The sequence below is a fragment of the Bemisia tabaci genome, chromosome 7 (genome assembly GCF_918797505.1).
Source record: "Bemisia tabaci chromosome 7, PGI_BMITA_v3".
Taxonomy (NCBI): Eukaryota; Metazoa; Arthropoda; class Insecta; order Hemiptera; family Aleyrodidae; genus Bemisia; species Bemisia tabaci.
Window position 1 is genome coordinate 44,321,121 of NC_092799.1, and position 21,345 is coordinate 44,342,465.

Genomic DNA, 21,345 nt, shown 5'->3' on the forward strand with positions numbered 1-21,345 from the left:
TTACGCAAAAAAAAAAAAAATTTTTTTGGTGCAGTATTTAATTTTTCTGAGTGTATGTGAGGTCTCTGTCTCGAACTGGCGCTTAGGTAGGCAATTAGCGCGACACAAGATTTGTGACAGAATAGAGTAAAAGGGAACAAACCTTAATTTGGCAACCGTTTACCGGTGGACAGCGTGCTTTCATCACGGTGGAAGAGCGGATAAATACGTTTCAATTTGGCGAGCCTGAACGTGTTGACCTAAACAGGATTCCTCCCTAATCCTTGTATCAACAATCCTCTCCCCCCTGGAGCCCCAACCCCCGGGGCAAGTTCGGGGATCGGCAAGCTCGAAGCCTTACGATTCCGGTCGAACGTAAACACACGGCACGACACGGAAAGGCACACCACCGCCGAGGAAAGAGAGAGGGAATTCCTGTGCGTCTCCCGCGGGGTATACGGTATACCATAACCCCCCCCGTGGTCGCACATGGTGGTATTAGACCCGGAGACCTGACCGTAAATGTCACATTTGGCATCGTGCTCATAATCAGAGGAAGAAGAGCAGTTAGGAAAACTCAGGGAAGAACTAGGAGTCTGAGAAAGTCGGGTGGCATTCGAGCCGGAAACTTGACCGTAAATTGAATCAGTGAGTTTGAAAACACACCAACTTGGCTTTTTTTCGTTTTTCACCTTTTTCACTTACGGTTTAGTAACACTTATGGTTAGAAGCATCTGCACGCGAAAGGAAATCTCGAAATTGCAATCGGAAGTGCTCGAAACTGCGACGGGAAAAGGGAAGAATCGAAGTATTTCGATGGAAATACAAATTTTTGGCCATTTCAAGGGAAACGGGTGACCATCCGATTTTGCGGTTTTCTTTTTTCGGTTCAGTATATACCTTGTACCAATAAGTTGTATAAATATTCAAGCGTTATTCAGGTCGAAAAATATAAATTTTTCAGGGCAGACTTCTTCATCAGATTTCTACATTTTTTTTTAAATCGGAATTTTGGCCAGGTTTCGCTGGTAAAATACGAGGTTGTGCGCCTCGGTGGCCCGGGGGGGGGGGGGGGGGGGAGACCGGGAAGGAAAAGCGTGGAGCGTTTAACCTGATACGCATGGATTGAAAGTGACCCCTCGCATGTAAGTCTTGTTTGTCTTTGTCCAACCTCAACCCTCAACTTGAACCTCTTCCATTTCCACGCTGCCGTGCTAAGGAAGAACGCCGTATGAACATTCGAGAGTTGCCAAATTCCTCTATAAAATGCCTATTTTCGAGGAAAATCATGAATATTTTTCCTCGAAATTTTCATACGCTTCAGATCAAATTACAAACAAAATCATCCGAGAAAGTCATCAAAAAAATCATACAGTTCGGGCCACTCCTTAGTGGTTTTTTTTTTTTTTTTTTTTTTTTTTTTTTTTTATTTTTTTTTTTTTTATTTTATTTTATTTATTATTATTATCTGATCTGAGAAATTGATGTACGAACCTTCAATAATTTTCCTGAAAATTAGTGATTCGCCAGGACAATGTTGCCACAGTCAGGGAATACCAGGAAAATCGGGAACTGTCAGGGAAAATGACGAAAATGTCAGAAAAAATTTGTTTAATCATACCTTTATTTGCTTTCTAGAATGGGTTCGAATTGGGTCAAAAAAAAAAAAAAATTTGCCTGATAACTGTTTTCAATTATGTCTGCTCAACCATCTGTCACCTGTCTTATCTTCAATTGTCAGGGATTTTCACTAAAATGTGCACTGGAAAAAAAAAACACATTGGATCTAGAGTCCAGACTCTTAAAAACATCGACAAAAAAAGAACTCTTGATTCAATCAGAATCTAGTTTAAATCAAGAACCAAGCCTCTTAATTTACGCGAATTTCGTTTTATGTCAGCACTTAAATATTAATAACTGTATTACTTTATGTATATATTATTCTACCTCTCCTTCTCTATTGCTAACGTATCTTTCTTTTATTTATAGATTTAATATATTTAAGTGCTGTTTTATGTCAGCACTTAAATATTAATAACTGTATTACTTTATGTATATATTATTCTACCTATCCGATTGAATCGAGAGTATTTTTTCTTATCAATGATTTCAAGAGCCTGGACTCTAGATCCAAAGTGTTTTTTTTTCCCAGTGTGTCAGGGAAGTGTCAGGGAATTTAATTCTCTAAATTCTGTGGCAGGGAAATTTGGCAGCGCCTGAAGGCTCATACGGCGTTGTTCCTAAGCGCGGGAGCACGCTCCTTCGGCGATTCCTTCTTTCCTCCCCCGGGTCTTCGTTATTGGCCTAGTTCCTAGCGCCTGGGAAGCTCAGACCCTGGCGCCTACTTAAGCTTGTAAGTTGACGGAGACTTATTGAGCCGCTCGTCTTCCGCCGGTCGGGATGTAAACCCGTACTTACACAGATAATTCCGGACGGACGGAGGACAACATAATGAGGCTTTGCGCTCGAAATTCCATTACCACCGGCGAGCGTTTCGCCCGCCTGAAATCCGATCCCGCTTGATTGGCTTATCTGCAGCGCGACAAATTGCCGTACAACACCGGCGGCGTGAGCGTAGAAATTTTGAACGCATGAATGGTGAACGCGAGTGGACGTGACGTTGCTTCGCTGACGCGTGACGTAAGGTTGCGATTCCGTGCGAAGGAAAAACTGTCTATGAACTTTCGGGCGTCGTTGAAGTTTTCCCGAAAAAATATTTATTCTGCAGGAAGGATATGTATGTTTGGGCGTATTTAATTGGTTGCGTCGCTGACGCATGACGTATGGTTGCGACTGCGATTCCGTGCAAAGGAAAAACTGTCTATGAACTTTCGGGCGTCGCTGAAGTTTTCCCGAAAAATTATTTATTCTACAGGAAGGATATGTATGTTTGGGTGTATTCAATTGGAATCAGCCTGCCTGCATTTCACGTTGCCCGATTTTTTCTGACTTTTTATTTTTTGACAGCAATCTAACAATAAGACGCCTCGAAACTTTCTGATAATTTCTCCTAGCCATCAAGAACGAACTCTTCAAACTACATTCTATAACCTGCTACTATCCCATCCGAAAATCCTCCTACTTTCTCTCCATCGTCTTATTATTTCCCAGAAAATGGAACTTTCTCTGGAAAAGCTTGATTTGTAGGGACAACTCCGATTTTTCCGGGAAATAAGACTTTATATAGAAAAACGGGAGTCTTTTCGGATCAGCGTCAAAAATGTCAGTAGGATCATTCACCAAGATTTTGCCAAATCGGAAAAAATGAAATTTTGCTTACTAGTGTTATTTTTGCAATCTCGTGCACTGATAAAACTATTTGTGTCCTTGTGTTACTTTTGATTACTATAGGAAGTGAAACACAAACAAACACAAATTCTGTGATGATTTTGGCACAGTTTGCGATTTCAGCGCAGAAAACAATAGAGAGACCACGGAAATGCATCATTCCTGCGATTGCGACGTTGGTTTTCACAATTCGTTTCTTATTAAATTTCTTCAACACTGGTAAAAAAACACATTGGATCTAGAGTTAAGACTCTTAAAATTATCGACAAGAAAAAGTACTCTTGATTCAATCAGAATCTAGCTTAAATCAAGAACCAAGCCTCTTAATTCAAGCGGATTTCGTTTTGATTCAAGCGCAAAAATCCGATTGAATCGAGAGTATTTTTTCTTGTCAATGTTTTCAAGAGTCTGGGTTCTAGATCCAATGTGTTTTTTTTCCAGTGAAGAAAACTAGCTAGAATTTTCTTTTAAAACTGCCTACCGAAGGAAAGGGTTATTTTGTGTTTTTGCCGTATTAACCAAACTTTTTTGTTGAAATTTCTCTCCGTGTATCATATGTGCGTGCTAATTTTTTGGTGGATTTTCGGATGTTTCAGCTGCTGCGGGCGTTGGCGGAGCTGTGACGAGCGGGGCGCCCGGAGTGGGCGTCGTGGGAGCGGCGACGGGGGAGGGCGGCATGTCCCCCTGTACGGGCGCCTCGTGCCGGAGGAGCAGCTGCCGGCGTCGATGGCCGCGGATTCCGCCTCGGACATCCAGGCCATGCAAGCGAGGATACCCCGGCACTTTCGGGACCCCGCCTCGGCCCCCCTCCGAAAACTCAGCGTCGACCTCATCAAAACCTACAAGCATATTAACGAGGTCAGTATCGTCTGTGACAAAACAACTCATTTGGTAGGCCTTGTCTCCACGAGCCGTTTCACCAGTTTTGTCCCAGGGAAAAATCCCACTTACGAATTTGGGAAAAATATTGAGTTGATCAATATTTTTCCCAGTACCAAGTATGGTACTTGTACCCCTAGGACCTACTGAGAGAAGAAGAAGAAGTGAAAACGAATTGTGCGATATTTTATTCATTACTACCTTGTTAATGTCTGTTTAGTTAAAATAATGTGTCTAATTGTCAATCGAGTGCATTTATTAGTATAATCCCGGTTAAATACTCGACTTTAACTACTTTATCTTCCCGCGCAAACTAGTCGCAGGACTGTATGAGCCCCGTCCCGTGGAGACGGTAACTGGGAAAAATCCCAGAAGTTTCATTCCTGCGATTCGAACTTGGGACAAATCCCATGAAAACGTCCCGTGGAGACAAGGCCGTATGGTCATGTTCAGAGAATGGCAGGAGACAGGTTACCGAAGAAGGTCCTTGATTGATTTCCTCCTGGGAGAAGACGCAGAGGGCGCCCAATGAAAGGTTGGAGGGAGGGGACTGAAGCGGAAATGTTAAGGTGTTCACTGTCCAATACCCCAAGATTTGTGGTTTGAAAGAGAGCAGTGGAGGTTAGGAGTCGTAGAGCGCGAGGGAGTGCTGTAAAGCGACTTATATGTATGAGTATCGTCTGTTCATCGTGTCTACGGTCTGACAGGGTATTTTTGGCCCTGGAAAAAGGGACAACCAGGAATTCGTCGACGAAAGAACTTAACTACCAGGGTTGCCACAGTCAGGGAAAACCGAAAAATGTCAGGGAATTTTAAAAATTGGGGAAAACCTGGAATTTTCAGGCAAAATGGACGACGACAGTGTCAGGAGAAAATTGATGAGCACCTTTATTTGTTTTCTATTTTTTTCCCTCTCTCTGTCTCAAAAATGTCATCTAAGTGTTATTTAGAATCGATTTGAGCAAACTGTCTTTGGGAAATCGTAATTATCTACAAGAAAAACTTTATTTGTAAGGAAAACTAGTGTTTTTAAAGTGTGTGTAGCACTACTTCCTCAGTCTTCTGAATTCTTAATTTAACATAGTTAAACTTAAAGATAGTCCCCAAAGTTTAAAAAACTTCTAAGGCTGCACTAGATGTGCTTGATAGCTCAAGAATTGCCAAGATTTTATCTTTTCTATCATCTCTTATTTCACAATTTCAGCTGTCGGTTACGTAACCGATACAATTTGATAGTGACTCCGCCATGTTTTTCGAGACCTCCAGCAGTCCCGCGGAAGGTGATGACTTCTGATTTAATAATGTGTGTGTTAATTATTACAACTTGGTACTAAAACAAACTAGTTCTTGCCAAAGCTGAAAAAAGGAAGTTTAATTGAAGTAAATTAATGAAATGTGGTTAAAATTAGTGTACCTTTATTTTCGAAGTGTTGCACGATTTAGCTATTCCTGTAGTCGTAAAATCACCCGTAAAGAGTGAGAGAGAGAGATTTACTTGGATCAAAAAACCTAAGTGGTCGGCGTCACTTTCCCAAAAACCCTCACCTTTTGACGTAGGTTATGAACAGGGCTGCATTAGACGCGTTTACTCGTGTTGGACACATTTTTTGCGAAAGCCCCTGTCAACACTACTAGCAAAAATTCACGGAACTTCGCGCGAATGTCAAGTTCCGTAAACCTCCCTCTCTGAGAGGACAAGGCCTTCCATTTAAGAGAAATTAACAAAAAAATTATGAAAGAACAAACATAAATGTGGTTTAATATATGTAATTTTAACTTCCGCCGCCAAGCCGCGCTGACAGCACTGTGTTTGGCGCAATGCGTGAAGTATTCATCCAGTCTTGTAGGCGCTATGCGTTTCACGTCGACCGCTGCTGATCATACTGTATTTGACGCAATGCGTGAAGTATTCATGCAGTCTTGTAGGCGTTAATATGTGTTACATGCCGACCGCCGCGCCGAGGCGAGGGCTTCTCCTATTCATCTCAAGTCCTCATCATCATTGCTCTCTGCGCCGCGCCACTCCAGGCCAAATTGCGTGTTTGGTTTCTCTCTTGACTCGACTTATTGAAGGTGCTGTCTCTTGTATCATCGAAATACGACAAAATTATAAATTAATATACCTACTCTCAGGAAATGAAATATTTTGTCGCCTTATTTTCTCGTTTCCTCGGGGATGTGGCCATCCCCTAAATCCGGCCCTGTCGAGTCATACGATTCTTATAAACCCGGCAAATGTGTTTTGACCTGAATGAACGTTGACTTATATTCGGTTGTAATTTTTTTTCTGAATCCGATTTGTGTTTATGCCTACATTTAGGAAAACATGCAAAGTTTTCCGCCATGGGCCGCGGCCCATGTGGCCATCCCCTGAATCCGGCCCTGTCGAGTCATACGATTCTAATAAACCCGGCAACTGTGTTTTGACCTGAATGAACGTTGACTTATTCCTCCTCTAGTCTCAACTGGCCAGTCGAAAATGTCAAGACTCTTTTTTCCATCAAATGTCAGTTTTTCTTCTTTTTTTGACTCTCTCTCGGTCAGTTTGGGTGTTGACCGGAAAGGTCACAAGCGCGGAGGTCTAAGTTCGACGGGGGTAGTGTGCAAAATCAGAATCCCAGAGCGCTATTTGGACATCGTTTTGCAAATTACAACTACAATTTCAGTCTCATCTGCAGGTAGTTCTGGGCCCATTCGAACACGAACTCAGTTTTCTCAGCTGAACGCTTTCTAATACATCTGATCAGTGTTCGAATCTCACAGGCGCCAACGCGCCAAATACGCCTAAGAAATCGGTCATGGCGCCTATAAAGTGAAGACTCTGCGCCACCGTGGCCCCTAAAAATTGCCCCCCCCCCCAAAAAAAAAAAATAGTTTCTCTGTTTGGTGATTTTTCGGAATTTCCCTCAAGTAACAGCTACTAGTTCTATAACTAAAACATCTTGCGTCTAACTTTTTACTAAATGCGCCGTGATACATAGGCAAAAAGTCAATTTGGCCCATAAAAAAATCTTCAATGGCCCCCAAAAATCAACCTTGATGCGCCACATGGCTCCTGAAACTCCAGTGTGAGTTTCGAACACTGCATCTAATATACGGAAGATCAAATCTAGTCTTTAGCGCCGCTGTTCAGTGAGATTTTGACCCTACTTCTCAGTCGAATTTAATTATATTAAAACTTGACCCTAGTTTACTCCGCAGGCTAATTGACTCTAAAGCGACTATAAAGAACTAAGATTGCCCAAAAACCCGAGTCTCAGTAAATCGATCTACGAATCAATCGACTCGATTTATCTTCAATATCGGAACAGAATATCATTATTTTTAAGAACGTATGGCATGGGTGCCGTCAAGTGCGCGTCGACTCGAGTCCGAGGTCTTGTCCGCTGCACTTCATGTCACGCGTGTCCTAACGACGTCTAATTTTAAACCGTTAATTTTAAATAGTTGACATAGTGTCAGTTTTGACGCGATCGAACAGTGCTTTGATCGTTCTTTCCACCGAAAGTTCTCTCAATTTTTCTCGTAAATTCTCCGGGGTCCCGAGTTTCCGCGCCGCTGTTCCCGGTTTTTATTTCATCCAGTTGTATGTGCTCACTCCATTGATTCGTTCTCTCTCTCTCTCTCTCACACTCTCTACCGGAGCTCCTCCGAGCTGCGATTCCATTCGCCGAACCCACTCCCGCCAACAACCAAAATTTTCAAATTCATTCGAAGAAAATTTACGGCCCATCGCATCCGACGATTTTCCTATGCGAAGATGTTTCTCCATGCACCGTCTTTCCGATCGAGAGAAATTTTCCGATTATTTTCACCAGCTCCTCTCTCTTCCAGTGATCTTTGTTCCTTTTGTCAACCTGTCCGACGAATTACCCGGAAAAAAGAGACCGTGAATTCTGTGGCATGCGGGTCCTCCTAACAGGGTTGCCACGGTCAGGGAATATCGGGAAACCCGGGAAATGTCAGGGAATTTTAAAAAGTTAGGGAAAACTTGAAAATGTCAGGGAAAAATTGTTATAAGTCACATGTATTTGCTTTCCAGAATGGGTTTGACAATTCGAACAGCAGATTTTGCATGAAAACGATTTCAATTACGTCTCTTAAACCATCTGCTGGCTTATCCATAATAGTCAGGGAATGTCACAGAAATGTGTCAGGGAAATCAGTCAGAAATTCTCAAAATTTCCCTGTAAAATGTCAGGGAATTTTAAAAATTTAGGGAAAACTTGGCAATGTTAGGGAAAAATCATTATGACTCACATTTATTTGCTTTCCCGAATGGGTTTGACAATTCGAACAACAGATTTTGCATGAAAACGATTTCAAATTACATCTTTTAAACCATCTGCTGGCTTATCCATAATTTTCAGGGAATTTCGCCAAAATGTGTCAGGGAAATCAGTCGGAAGTTCTCAAAATTTTCCTGATAAAAACGCAACTTGCGCGGAAAAATCTGGCAACATTGAAATGTACTTACGTCCCTTATATGAGGGAAACGATGAAATGTGTCTGTTTGTGGTTGTACCAACAAACTTGGAAATGTCAGAGAAAAATTGTTTTAAATCACATTTTATTTGCTTTCCAGAATGGGCTTGACAATTCGAACAACAGATTTTGCATGGAAACGATTTCAAACTACGTCTTTTAAACCATCTGCTGGCTTATCCATATTTGTCAGGGAATTTCACAGAAATGTCTCAAGGAAATCAGTTAAAAATTCTCAAATTTTTCTTGATAAAAACGCAATTTGCGTGGAAAAATCTGGCAACGTTGACATTTAGTTACGTCCCTTATATGAGGGAAATGTTGAAATGTGGCTTATCCATCATAATTGTCAGGGAATTTCACAGAAATGTGTCAGCGAAATCAGTTAGAAATTCTCCAAATTTTCCTGATAAAAACGCAACTTGCGCGGAATAATCTGGCAACATTGAAATGTAGTTACGTCCCTTATATGAGGGAAACTTTGAAATGTGGCTTATTCATAATTGTCAGGGAATTTCACAGAAATGTGTCAGGGAAATCAGTCAGGAATTCTCTAAATGTTCCTGATAAAAATTGCGCGGAAAAATCTGGCAACAATGAAATGTAGTTACATCCCTTATATGATGGAACGACGAAGTGTGTCTGGTTGTGGTTGTACCCGAACGGTAACCCACGAAATTGAAGCCACCGTATGGAGCTAATTTTTTAAGCAACGGCGAAAAAACGGCGGGCGAAGCCGAGATTGTGCCCGAGAAATATCCCCGCAAAGGAGAGAGCAAATAGCGACAAGATAATATCTTGAGATGAGACGTCAAAACCGACGAGACCCGTGATGGAAAAGAGGGAAAATATCGGAAACTCAATAGGTATACCACTTTTTCTGGGATTTTTTCCGCTCGGAAGATCAGATATTTTATTTTAGATTGCGTTATGACCCACGATCATTGAGATTCTACTTCTAACCTCCCCTTGCTCCTCTCACCCCCCTCCCCCTTCGTATTCTCTCCTGACTTTTCTCCCAACAAAGCAAACTAATTGCAGCACCGTTGCAAGATGCAGCGTATGAACTAAGAGTCTTTTACTAGGCTAAACCTTTCAGCCTCGGAAGAATTTGCTCCCTGTTTTTTATTATATCCCCTTCTCTTTTTGTAAAACATGCTTATGGATGTGAAGGATGATCTTGGAGTTGATGAATGATGAAGAAGCGTGAGATGCTTATAATGGAGAATTTGCAGGTGTCTAAATTTTTTTGTATTTCATGTTTAAGATGAAACTGCTAAGAGAACTGAACACTAGGATATTCTTGGTTTCTCAATTTGCTGTTTCCCTCGCGAAAATCGTGACTATATTTCAATGTTGCCAAATTTCCCCGCGCAAATTGCATTTTTATCAGGAGAATTGTGGAAATTTCTAATTTAAAATTTTACTGATTTTCTCCTGATCTCATACAAAAATCGCACAGGTATACTCCTGTAAAAGATTACATTGTTTGAGTCAATTCTGCAACCTTGGGATTGAGCTACGCTCCTTCCTCACTGAAAAAAATAGTTCTGTTCACAGGGCTCCTGCTCTTCTTCTGTAACTGTTACAGAAGCTTCAGTTAGGAGGACAGAGTACTCTGTTCCCACGGCCGAAGTTCTGCTCTCACAACAGAAAAATTCTGTAAGTGTAACAAAGAAACTGCAGGAGCCCAGTGAATAGAAGGTTCCGTCGTCAGCACCATCTATTTTTTTCTGTGCTTAGGAAAACGAGGAAATATACTTAAGAATAAACCTTTTAAACGATCTCGAGGAGGGGCACAAAAGACTTGAAAAACGATAGGAAAGACGGTGGATGGAGCATGCACGGAGTCAAATATGATGATACTGTCCGTATGAAAAAGTGAATTCTATCTTTCTATCTTCTATCGTTTCTTAAATTCTTTTCTCGTACACAAAGTCGTCGCACTATTTGACATCGGCGGATACGTCACTGCGACTGCAGGGCCATGGCCGCCGCGAATCCTGAAACCACTGAAGAGGAGGTCGATGACAAAATCGACACCAAGGAAATGTTCTCTTTGAAAGATTTTCTGGAGGTGAGTTATTTCCACGGACTCGCCTCGGCCTCTGTATTGGAGCTATTTCGCAGTGGCGAGGCATGAATGATCGATTATCGATATTTCCCCATTTTAAGCTATGGTAAAGAATCGATTATTGCGAACACCCTGTTTGTCGAGTCTTTTCTATAGGTTTAAACGGGGGTCAATCGATTTATAGCAAAGCAAGCCATGTCACTGTTAGTTGGTTGTGTGAGCTTAGTCAAGGGAGATTTCGCGACTGCAAATAAATGCGAAAGTTTTTCAATCTTGAGCTGCGATTTTGCGCGAAAAATTCGGATTCCACGAAAAAATTTACGATTTCACGAAAGCTTTTGCGAGTTTTCGATCTATTTATGAGATTTCCAAAATTTGTATCGTCCAATTCAGGGGCTGTTCATAAAATACGTAACGCTGAATTTCGGATTTTTCGACACCTCCCCCTCCCCTCGTAACGTTTTGTGAAGTTGGTCCTTATCCTTTCAAACGTGAAAAGAAAATTGTACAACGCTCTCCTCTAGCTTTCTTCCCTTCTCCTAGAGCGTTACGTATTTTATGGACAGTCCCTTCTTTGCTGAAGAGATGAAATCTTTGTAAGCTTCGAAACTGAAATCAGGGTTGCTAAAGTCAGGGAAAACCTGGAAAAGTCAAGGAAAATAACAAAAATATCAAGAAAAATAGTTGGGTCACCTTTATTTGCCGTCAGGAATGGGTTTGACGTTTCGAACAACGCATTTTCCCTGAAAACTATTCCCAATAACATCTTGTTAACCATTCGGCATATTTTCAATCTTCAGAGAATTTCATCAAAATGTGTCAAGGAAATGTCAGAGTATTTCGTTTTCTAAATTCTGTGGTAGCCCTTTGAAACGCTCTAATTTTATAATTTTGCTTTTATTGGGGGAAAATGTTCTTTATAATTTTTTCAGCGCACAACACCAACACGTATCTCGACTCCTTTTTTCAAAAGCAATTAAAAAAAAAAAAATAAAAATTGAAGTACGTGTTCCGCTACACTCTCTGGATATCCTATCCTAAACCGCTGTGTCAGAGTTGAAAAAGCACGTGGTGAAGGTTTCCCTTCACTCTCTCCACCTCCCTATGCTTGATTTCAAAAATACTCGCGCCCTGAATTCTATCCCGCGATCGAGGCGAGAGACCTCAAATAGATTTCGGTCGCAAAGGTCAGCCGCCGATGAAACATAATGCCTCGACGAAGAGAAACGGCTGTCGAGCCAAGTCGATCAACTTCCGCCTCTAGGAGCCATCCTCAAAAAAGGCTCTCAACGCATAATCGGGTGGCAAGTGGACTAAATTTTGCAGTTAGGAATTAACTATTCCTGGCTCCTTTTTGAATCAACACATCTGCCATTAGTTTCCCTATGCAGATAGGTGCTTTTGGGATGAGCCAGAAATAGTTGCCGTATCACAAAATGCTGCCAAATTTTAGAACAGTAACGCTTGTTCTTCTAAACAGACCGAGTTTATCAAAAAGGAACCAACCCACATTAAGTTGAAACTGAGAAAAAGAGGTTTGAAGTTTTATTCCTCCATAAGACTCATGTAGAAATTGAACTTCAATCCTCTCGGGGTCGGACTCCCCTAAAAATCAGTCTTCGCAATTTTCTCGATCTCTTGACAGAAATATCTCGACTCCTTTTCAAGCTTCAGACTTTGGGGTATTTTGGTTTATTTTTCGAAGGCAAATACACTTTAGTTTTACAAAGCCCAATATTTAATTTTCATCATTTGTCAGAGAGGATTTTTATGTATGGCCTATTTGTTTAGTCCTGTAAAAAAGTCAGTAAGGTACTACTAGGCTTTTCTTAATTTATTTATTTTTATTTAATTAAAGAAAGCGTAATCTATTTCTTCGCCAAAAGAGAGGAGGGGGGGGGGGGTTAATTTTGATGCGCACCCTCAGTGGTTCCCTCTTTAAGGAAGACCTCTGCGGAAGATGAGAGTAAAAACATCAATCAAATTAGGTTTTTAACTTGCTGTAACGTCCATTGTTCTAATTATATTTAATATAACAGAAACCGATTGGCCTGCAATTTCAAAATAATCAGAGATTTTTTTCATTTTTCCTGTTTCAGGTGTATTATGCAAAAAAGAAGCGAAGAGCACAACAACCTCAAGGGGAGGATAGTTCGCACAAAAAAGAGCGGAAACTGTATAATGATGGCTTTGACGATGACAACCATGATTATATCATCAAAGCCGGCGAAAAGTTCCTTGACCGTTATGAAATTCACTCCCTTATTGGCAAAGGCTCCTTTGGACAGGTTTGTGTCACTGCAAATTATCTCAATTTCACTGTGGTCAACACTGCGCATATTAAAAGTACAGATTCTTTCCATTGAGCTTTTTAAAGCACATATGAAATACCACTTTTAAAGTTCCAAAAGTTATTCTTGGATGAAAACGTAGAGTTTTGTTTTAGTTAGAAGGAGCGTTTTCAGTCTTAGAAGGTACATGGGGAGAGAGTTTTTTCACAGGTTGATAATTGTTCCATTGAGCCAGAGGATGCTAATGTGGCAATAGCTAAACTATAAAACTTCACGTACCTCAACCATACTGTTTAAAAATTTCCAGTTCAGTTCATTTTCTTGAAGGAAAGTGAGTCACATTTATGGCCTTAAAATTTGCTTAGAATATATTTCAGTTTCAGAGGAAAATTCACACAAATTTTCAAGAAATTACGTTAATTAGTTTCTCAATAAAAAAAAAGTGACCAAAGTTCTGTAAAATTGCAAATTCAGATAGAGATTTGATGGTGTGGATACATTTTTCCTTGTTAGAGTGTGCTTTCTCAGCGTCCTCACAAAAATTGAATGATTTCCTCTTAATCAGCTATTAATGAATTCTTGAACTTAATGCTGAGGTCTAATTTGAAATTTTCCCTCTTTCCACAGGTGGTTAAAGCATTTGACCATGAGGATCAGTGTTACGTTGCAATAAAAATCATTAAAAATAAGAAACCTTTTTTGAATCAAGCTCAGATTGAAGTCAAACTACTTGAAATGATGAATCGAGCTGATGTCGATAATAGATATTATATAGGTAAGTCAGTTTAATTATATTTTTTTTTTCATTTGTGTCTGCAAGCGACGATTTGTGTTTTGTCTGCAAGCAACGATTTGTGTTTGCGCCGAGCCATCAACACAGATCTGTGTACCATTTGTAATGGTCCTGAAATCCTGAGAAGGGTTTTTACTTGAAACTCCAAATCTTGGTTTAATCGGCTCCGATTTTATTTCTGTCATCCTCTCAGAGGAATCATTTTGCCTGTCCTAGAGTAGGATTGTCTTTGCTATATCAATAGGCCTTATCCACACAAGCGTGGTTTGTGGAACTTCGGGCGAACTTGTTCCCAGAACTTACTACATCTCTGCCATAACTTATTCTGAGAAACTGCAGATGGTTGAACTAATTCGCCCAGGAGCTCCGCGAATCGCGCTTATGTGGAGAAGGCCTTAGTTTAAAGTAAGAATCTTTTGCTCTTTCTTACTCACCTCTCTGAATAACTTTTCTCATAGCCAATCAATCTATTAATTATGTAACCAGTGGTCAAAGAGTCCCCATGATCTACAATGTGTATCCAAATTTTATTGGTGTTCTAGAATTTGTGCACTGTTTGATAAACAAAAGTCGACGTAAAGAAGATGCCAAAATTATGTAGCGAATTTGCTGTAAGGCATTCTCGAATAGCAACAAAGTGTTCCAAAAATTTATAGGAATATATTTGTGTTATAAATATAATACACTTGTTAATGTCATAACATATTGGATACGTAGGCAAATCATGCATCATTATTAATTAAAACTTTAAAATCCCCCTAATGTAGTCAAATCTCTGTGTAGCAATGTTTTACACCAGTAAATGCACCATTGCTTGTACTGTAAGACCCTCTTACTGATGTATGTTCTTATTTTTTTCTTTTCAGTTAAATTGAAACGTCACTTTATGTGGCGGAATCATTTATGTCTAGTCTTTGAGTTGCTGTCTTATAATCTGTATGATTTACTTCGCAACACTAATTTCCGAGGAGTATCGCTCAATCTTACCCGCAAATTTGCGCAACAACTTTGTACTGCTCTGCTGTTCCTGGCAACGCCGGAATTAAATATTATTCATTGTGATCTAAAACCTGAAAATATTTTATTATGTAATCCTAAAAGATCTGCCATCAAAATTGTTGATTTTGGAAGTTCGTGTCAACTTGGTCAAAGAGTAAGTACTTGTTATATTTTTGCTTTACAATTTAATCTAACTTCTGTACATGGTGTCTATGGCAAGAAGAAATCAAAGTGTGTAGCTTTTCAAGAAGAAAATAATAGAACGCCCTCTGAAGGAAATGGTGAAGTGCGCTTTTTTATGCGTAGGAAACAGTGAAGTTCACACACAAATCTTTCATGGACAGCAATGTGAAGACAACCGCAAAAAATACAAAGGCTGCCTTTGAAAATGTGAAGGCAAAGATCTTTCTGCACGTCTGAACTTCCCTCTATTACAATCTGGTGTTGTGTCCTTTCCGTCAGGAAACGTGTATTAAATTTCTGGAAAAGTTCACTTTTTAGGATTGCTTGTCTCAAAAATGACTCAAAGAAAGTTTCTATTTTGAAGCTCATTCTACTCAGTGGGCTGATCATTGAAACCATGTCAACACGATAAGACAAACCCTTTCTTTATTATGCCATGTATCGCATCATTTTGTTTTGCTGACATAAAATTTCCACCTTTAGGGGGTCATTAAAAAATACTAAAATTTAACTAGTGTCAAATTCTGTCGTAATTGTGCAGTTTCCGTCAAAAACGCTTTAATCCTTGATTTTCGATCGTATAAATCCTAATGCTGGCAATTGCAACGCTGAGACAAACAAGGCCAAATTTTAGATTTTTATCCTTATATTCGAGCGGTAGACCAAGTATATATTTTTCCTCTTATAATTTTTAATTTCCTGTGCACAAGGTATACTCTCACCTTAACCATCCATATCTTGAAACCAATGCCAACTATGTAGTTATGCCTTCAGGGGCTCAGTATATTTTCGGAGAGAAATTCAATATTTTTTAATGACATTTTTTCATCCTCTTGCATTTGTTTTGTTTTCTTATTTGCTACTTCTATGTCATTTTGCAGATTTATCAATATATTCAATCGAGGTTCTACAGATCGCCGGAGGTGCTCCTAGGCATACCTTACGATTTAGCAATAGATATGTGGAGTTTAGGCTGTATATTGGTTGAGATGCACACCGGAGAAGCCTTATTTAGTGGTGCCAATGAAGTAAGTGCTCCTTTTGTTGTACTAGCCTCTAGCAAATTGTGAATGGAAAAAAAAATGAGGTTAAATTCTTCAATTTTCATTCCAGTTTGCCCTTCAATTTCGTAATTTGTTTTTCTAGCCTCTTCTTTTGCACTCTAAAATTTGAAAAATCTTCAAATCTATGAAAATTTCTAGTGTTGTCAAACGATGAAAATGCGTCTGAATCGGCCTCAGGGTTCAATTACTCTTCAAATTTTAGGGTTGAGTTACTCTTCAAATAGTGAAGAGAGGAATAATGTTTAATAAGGAATTACAATTTAGTTAATTGAGTAATTACAATACCCGAAGAAAAAATGTTTCTATCATTTGCAGTGAAATTATTGTCAACATTCGTTTCATTTTCAGTTCTACGTGCACAAATTTTCAATATGAAGAATCAGAAAATTTGGATCATTTTGGTCCTAGAAAACCTGGAAAAGTCAGGCAATTTTTTCCTGCTGAGTTTGTTGATACCCTGTGTGGCAATTCTCGAAGTTAAACGCAAACATTGTTCCTTGTTACTCTTAGTACTATGAACTACCCTGTATTTACAATCATTCTTTTTGTGTGTCCACAGATAGATCAAATGAATAAAATTGTAGAAGTTCTTGGAATGCCTCCAAAACATATATTAGACCAAGCGCATAAAGCTAGGAAATATTTTGATAAGTATTTAGATGGTTCTTACGCATTGAAAATGCCAAGGGATGAAAGAAAGTATAAGCCTCCTGGAACAAGAAGGCTTCATGATATATTAGGAGTAGAAACTGGTGGTCCTTATGGAAGACGACTTGGCGAGCCAGGCCATTCATTTTCCGATTATCTTAAATTTAAAGTAAGTAATGAACTTTCGCACTTCAATTAACTCTTTCCTTACCATGAACCCAGCAGCTGCGCTCAATACAACTGTACCCCTCTTGCAGCATTTCCGTCATCACTCAACAAATGTAATGTAGCCGCGAATGCTCAAATGACCTTTTTCAGGAAAAATCTAAAGGATAATGGATTTGCTACTTTGCAGTATAAGATTTATACACTTGATGTTATCTTTACTCTGAGGCTGAAAGTTTAAGGAACTTTTTGCAAATAATTCTAAGACTCAAAATCCCTTTGGAATTGCCTGTGGTAAGAAGATTTCATTGTACCCAAGGCACTCTCCAGGAGGTACTGAGTCAATACAGTTTCAAGGTTCTTCTCATAATACCAGCCAATGTGAAATCTGGATTATCCCTCAAAGTTTTTTTTTATCAGCACTCATTTTTCTGTAAGTGGGGGACTTCACTGATATTACTTCTCATTTTCATTTAAATTATACTATTTGTTAGATAGTATGTTGGAGTTTTTTAGCCAACGTGCATTAAAAACTCAGCATAAAGATGAAAATCTCAATACAGAGGGAAAAAGCTCATAAAGAGCACAATAAGAACTCTTTTAAAGAGATATGCTGTTTGGTGCAACACTACTCTTTGTTGTTTCAAAACTAGTGCCAATCGCCAGGTTTTCAAGAAACATAATTTGTTACTGGCTTGGTTGCTTCATTTGTGTAATCATAATCGTTAATCGTAATTACTCCCAGTTAAACAACAGATATTTTTCATCATTAATGCTGTAACAGTCAAATGAAAAACCAACTATAACATTTTAGTGAAATTTATTTCTCTCAGATCTTTAATTAACAACCCCTTCCGAGATTTTATTGTAAGTCACATCTTAACCTTGCAAAACTGCTGCCGTATCTTACTCCGTAGTATAAAATCTCAAGAGTAATGCACAACGCCTGAGAAGAGAAATGATCCGAAGGCATAGCCGACGTAGCCATCTAAGTGACAAAAGTGGATTTACCGTCTTTTATTTCATTTGAATTAATGTATGAAAAAACATCATAAGTCATCTCTCTGCATTATATTATTATTTTTTCTCTCTCAATTCATTTTTCCTGCAACTAATGACGTGTATTCTTCAACAGGACTTAATCTTAAGAATGTTGGATTATGATGCCAAAACAAGGATAACACCCTACTACGCTTTGCAGCACAATTTCTTCAAGCGAACAGCTGATGAAGGCACCAACACTGCTGGTACCACAAGTCCTGCCAACATGGATGCTTCTAATGCCCAATCTCATCTAGTCACTGTACATCAGTCATCAGGTGAGTCCTCCAACTTGTGACCAGAATTGTCTTAGTGTCATCAGAGCCTCATCCTTTAAAACAATGATGATCATTAATTCAGAAATGCGTCATTGGTTTTTTGCCCAAGTGTTCCTTTGGCCCATTAGTATTGTGATACACTATACCTAGAAGAAACTGGAAAATAAAATGAATTCTGGCCAAAGGGACCTTAATATTTTTTCGTTTCATTTTCTTCATGTGTGTTCTGTAAGCTTTGCAGGCAAAGCAAGTGGTTATATTTTTACACATCTGCTGGCTGAGGATGTAGTGAAAATGCTCTTTTTCTATTTCTTTTTTAAATGGTTCTATCATACCTTTTTGGTGTAACTCTGGCCCTGTTGGAGTTTATGTCATTTGTAAATGCTTTGAAAATTTTTAGATTCTATTTCTTACAAATTTGAATGCTATAAAAAAAATACTGCTCTTAAAATTTTATAAATCATGAGAAGAAATGTCTCCTGATAAAAGAAAAAAAAAATTGAAAGTGAGAAGAAAATAGCAGATAAAATTCTCAGTATTGCAACAAGAAGAGGGTACATATAGTAAAATTCGTTGAAATAGTGTTCAAAAAGAGCCTAATTTTCTATACTCAACGTTGCATGGACCATGATAGAGTAAAAATGTGGTAATCCTAGAACACAACACGTAGCTGATCATAGGACCATCCTGAGAAAGAGACCATAAGCAAGTTTCATGAAAAATGCCACATTATTTAGAGTAATTTTTTTTAATCTCAAAATTATGGAAATCATTAGAAAGAATACAACATCCGAAAATTTCATGATCCGAGGAGAATGTATCTGACAGCTTACTTACCAGTTCGAAAAACCTTTTTCTCAGCTTATGTGTTTAAGGCAGGTCTCGATTTTGGGCAGCTGTGGATCTGCCCAATTTTAGCCTAGCCATTCATGATACGCCCATGATATTCATGATATGGCTTTCGCCATCATTTTTTTTACCTCATTATTAGTCACCCATCATTTTTGCTGGTATTTCCGCTTTTTACTGACCTTTGTGTCTTTGTTTTGTTGCGGAATTTGAAGATCAATTACCTGCTCAGTTCGTAGCTCGATGACTATCATTAAATTTGGGGTCGAATACACCCCCTTCCAACCAATAAAGCTTCTATGTAAGTCGAATATCCCCTACCTGGATGTTGTGTGTAAATGACAATATTTATATATCAATATTAGTTTGTGTAAATGTTTGAAGTATTTTAGTAGTCTCTTTTTTATCTGTGTCTACATTGGGATAAATTTTATTGTTGTTTCCCTTTTTGGTGGACCGAACACCCCAATGTGAATGTTGAGAAGCATGTTTTTTAATCTTTTATTTTTGTGTGGTTTTTCTCCCTTCATCCCTCGCAGCACTGAAGGGGAGGGGGGACAACTAATTTTCTCTCGATCTATTTTCCATAGCGGCAATAAAAATACATAGGGTAAATGGATATGAACAAAAAAACTTTCATTTAGTATCAGTGGAAGTTGTAGCATACTTACTTTTTAGTGAAATGTAAAATATCTTCCTTTTTTTAAGCTTCAATAAGTGCTGAGCTCGGCAAAATTTCGTCAGTCTTTTCTCGTTCAAATGGAAAGCTTTCAGTTTAAACTCGAAGCTTCCATAAATATGTTCCTTTCTGACTTCTCTAAACTTCTCTAACTAATGGTCTCAGAACCAAAGTATTTAAAACCGACAGAAATTTAATATAAAGAGTTTTGAGCTCAATAAAAATGAACACAACAATCAAACAAAATGAAAGAACATCCACTCCTGTCCAGCTTTCCTTCACTGTATGAAATAGTACATTTGTTTTTTAATCCCTTGCAAAGTATGCCTCATTACTTTTTACATTTTTCTTTCTTAAACTTATTATCTCTTTTTGGCCAAACGTATTCCCATAATTCCTTTTTGTCTTTTCATCCCTTGCCAGTGTTTGTCTTATTGTTAGTTCTTCTTTGACTCGTAGTAATAGGAAAAATTTCCACTTTAGACTGATTTAAAGGTCCTTGTCTTTTGATATTGGATACATAGACAGCCAAAGAAAAAAACGCATTTGTCTAATTGCGATTTTTTAAGTCTCCAATTAAAGTATTTCCTAATCTCCTACCCCATTTTATTTTATTAAAAGAGAACAAACGGATGTCATTGCTTAAAATAATGTAAGAATATTCTTCACTCATAGAAAAAAAATCAGAAATGTTTTCAAGAAATGTATTTACATATTTTCTCATGTAAAAAATAACCTATGACAGGAGATCTGCAACTGACGTACGCATTTTTGCAGTTTCACCATTGATTGGTATTGGTAAAGTTGTATATTGCAAAACAAATTTCCTGTCATTTCGAGTGCTCTTTTTCTTTTTATAATTCATCAAATATTCTTTCAATTGCTTTTCCCCCCTCTCTTTTTACTTTCAATCATTTTTTTTGTATATCCATTTATTCATTTCATTTTTAATGGCAACAATATTTTGACTGGAAAGTGAATTTGATTTGACCTTTTTTTGGCGGATTTGAATTTTAATTGATATCCCTCCTATCCGTAACTTCATCCTTGTAGTGTTGTCGTTCATTTTTACAGTTTTTTGCATTTTCTGTCAGCATAATGAATAACACGGTTACCTGCTTTCTGTTGTTCGTTGTTGCATAATGTATCCTCCTTGTATGGATTTTAACTTTGTGATTGTTTGAATTGAATTTAAATACTCGTTTAGAAATAGTTCTCTCTTTTTTTTACTCCTCGAATTCCTCTTTGCTCTAATTTTAAGACAGGCGAACTCTTAGACTCTCTACTGCAAAAACCAGGAACTGTTATGTCCATCTGAAACTGGATGTATTTATGTCACCAGATTACAAAATCCTCTTCCCAAGTTCTTAAAACTGAGCTTTATTGTTAATACAGCAAGACTCAGATTATCCCAATTTTTTTGGGCCGAAGGTGGTTAATATAATCCTCGCATTATTTTTTCAGAATTTGTTTTAAAAAAAAAAATAAAAAAATAATTGGTAACAAAATTGTTTCTGGTTTTAATACTATAACAAATGAGCCTCTGTAAAGTTTTCCTACCTTCAGTCGCATAGGTCTGTTTGTACAAATTGTTCATCTCAGTATTCTGTATTCTGTCTTGTTTCATTACAATGATTTATTATTATCTTG

At 38.5% G+C, this 21,345-nt stretch overlaps 1 protein-coding gene across 1 annotated transcript in view; it reads left to right on the forward strand.

The window, feature by feature from the left end:
• mnb (minibrain) overlaps window positions 1–21,345 on the forward strand; it is a 57,560-nt gene that overhangs the window by 27,848 nt on the left and 8,367 nt on the right. Inside the window, exons 3-9 of the mRNA XM_072302913.1 lie at window positions 3,864–4,125; window positions 12,805–12,993; window positions 13,624–13,771; window positions 14,656–14,942; window positions 15,853–15,999; window positions 16,595–16,852; window positions 17,984–18,167. Of these exons, the coding sequence (XP_072159014.1) occupies window positions 3,864–4,125; window positions 12,805–12,993; window positions 13,624–13,771; window positions 14,656–14,942; window positions 15,853–15,999; window positions 16,595–16,852; window positions 17,984–18,167 (1,475 nt within the window). The remainder of the gene's footprint in view (window positions 1–3,863; window positions 4,126–12,804; window positions 12,994–13,623; window positions 13,772–14,655; window positions 14,943–15,852; window positions 16,000–16,594; window positions 16,853–17,983; window positions 18,168–21,345) is intronic.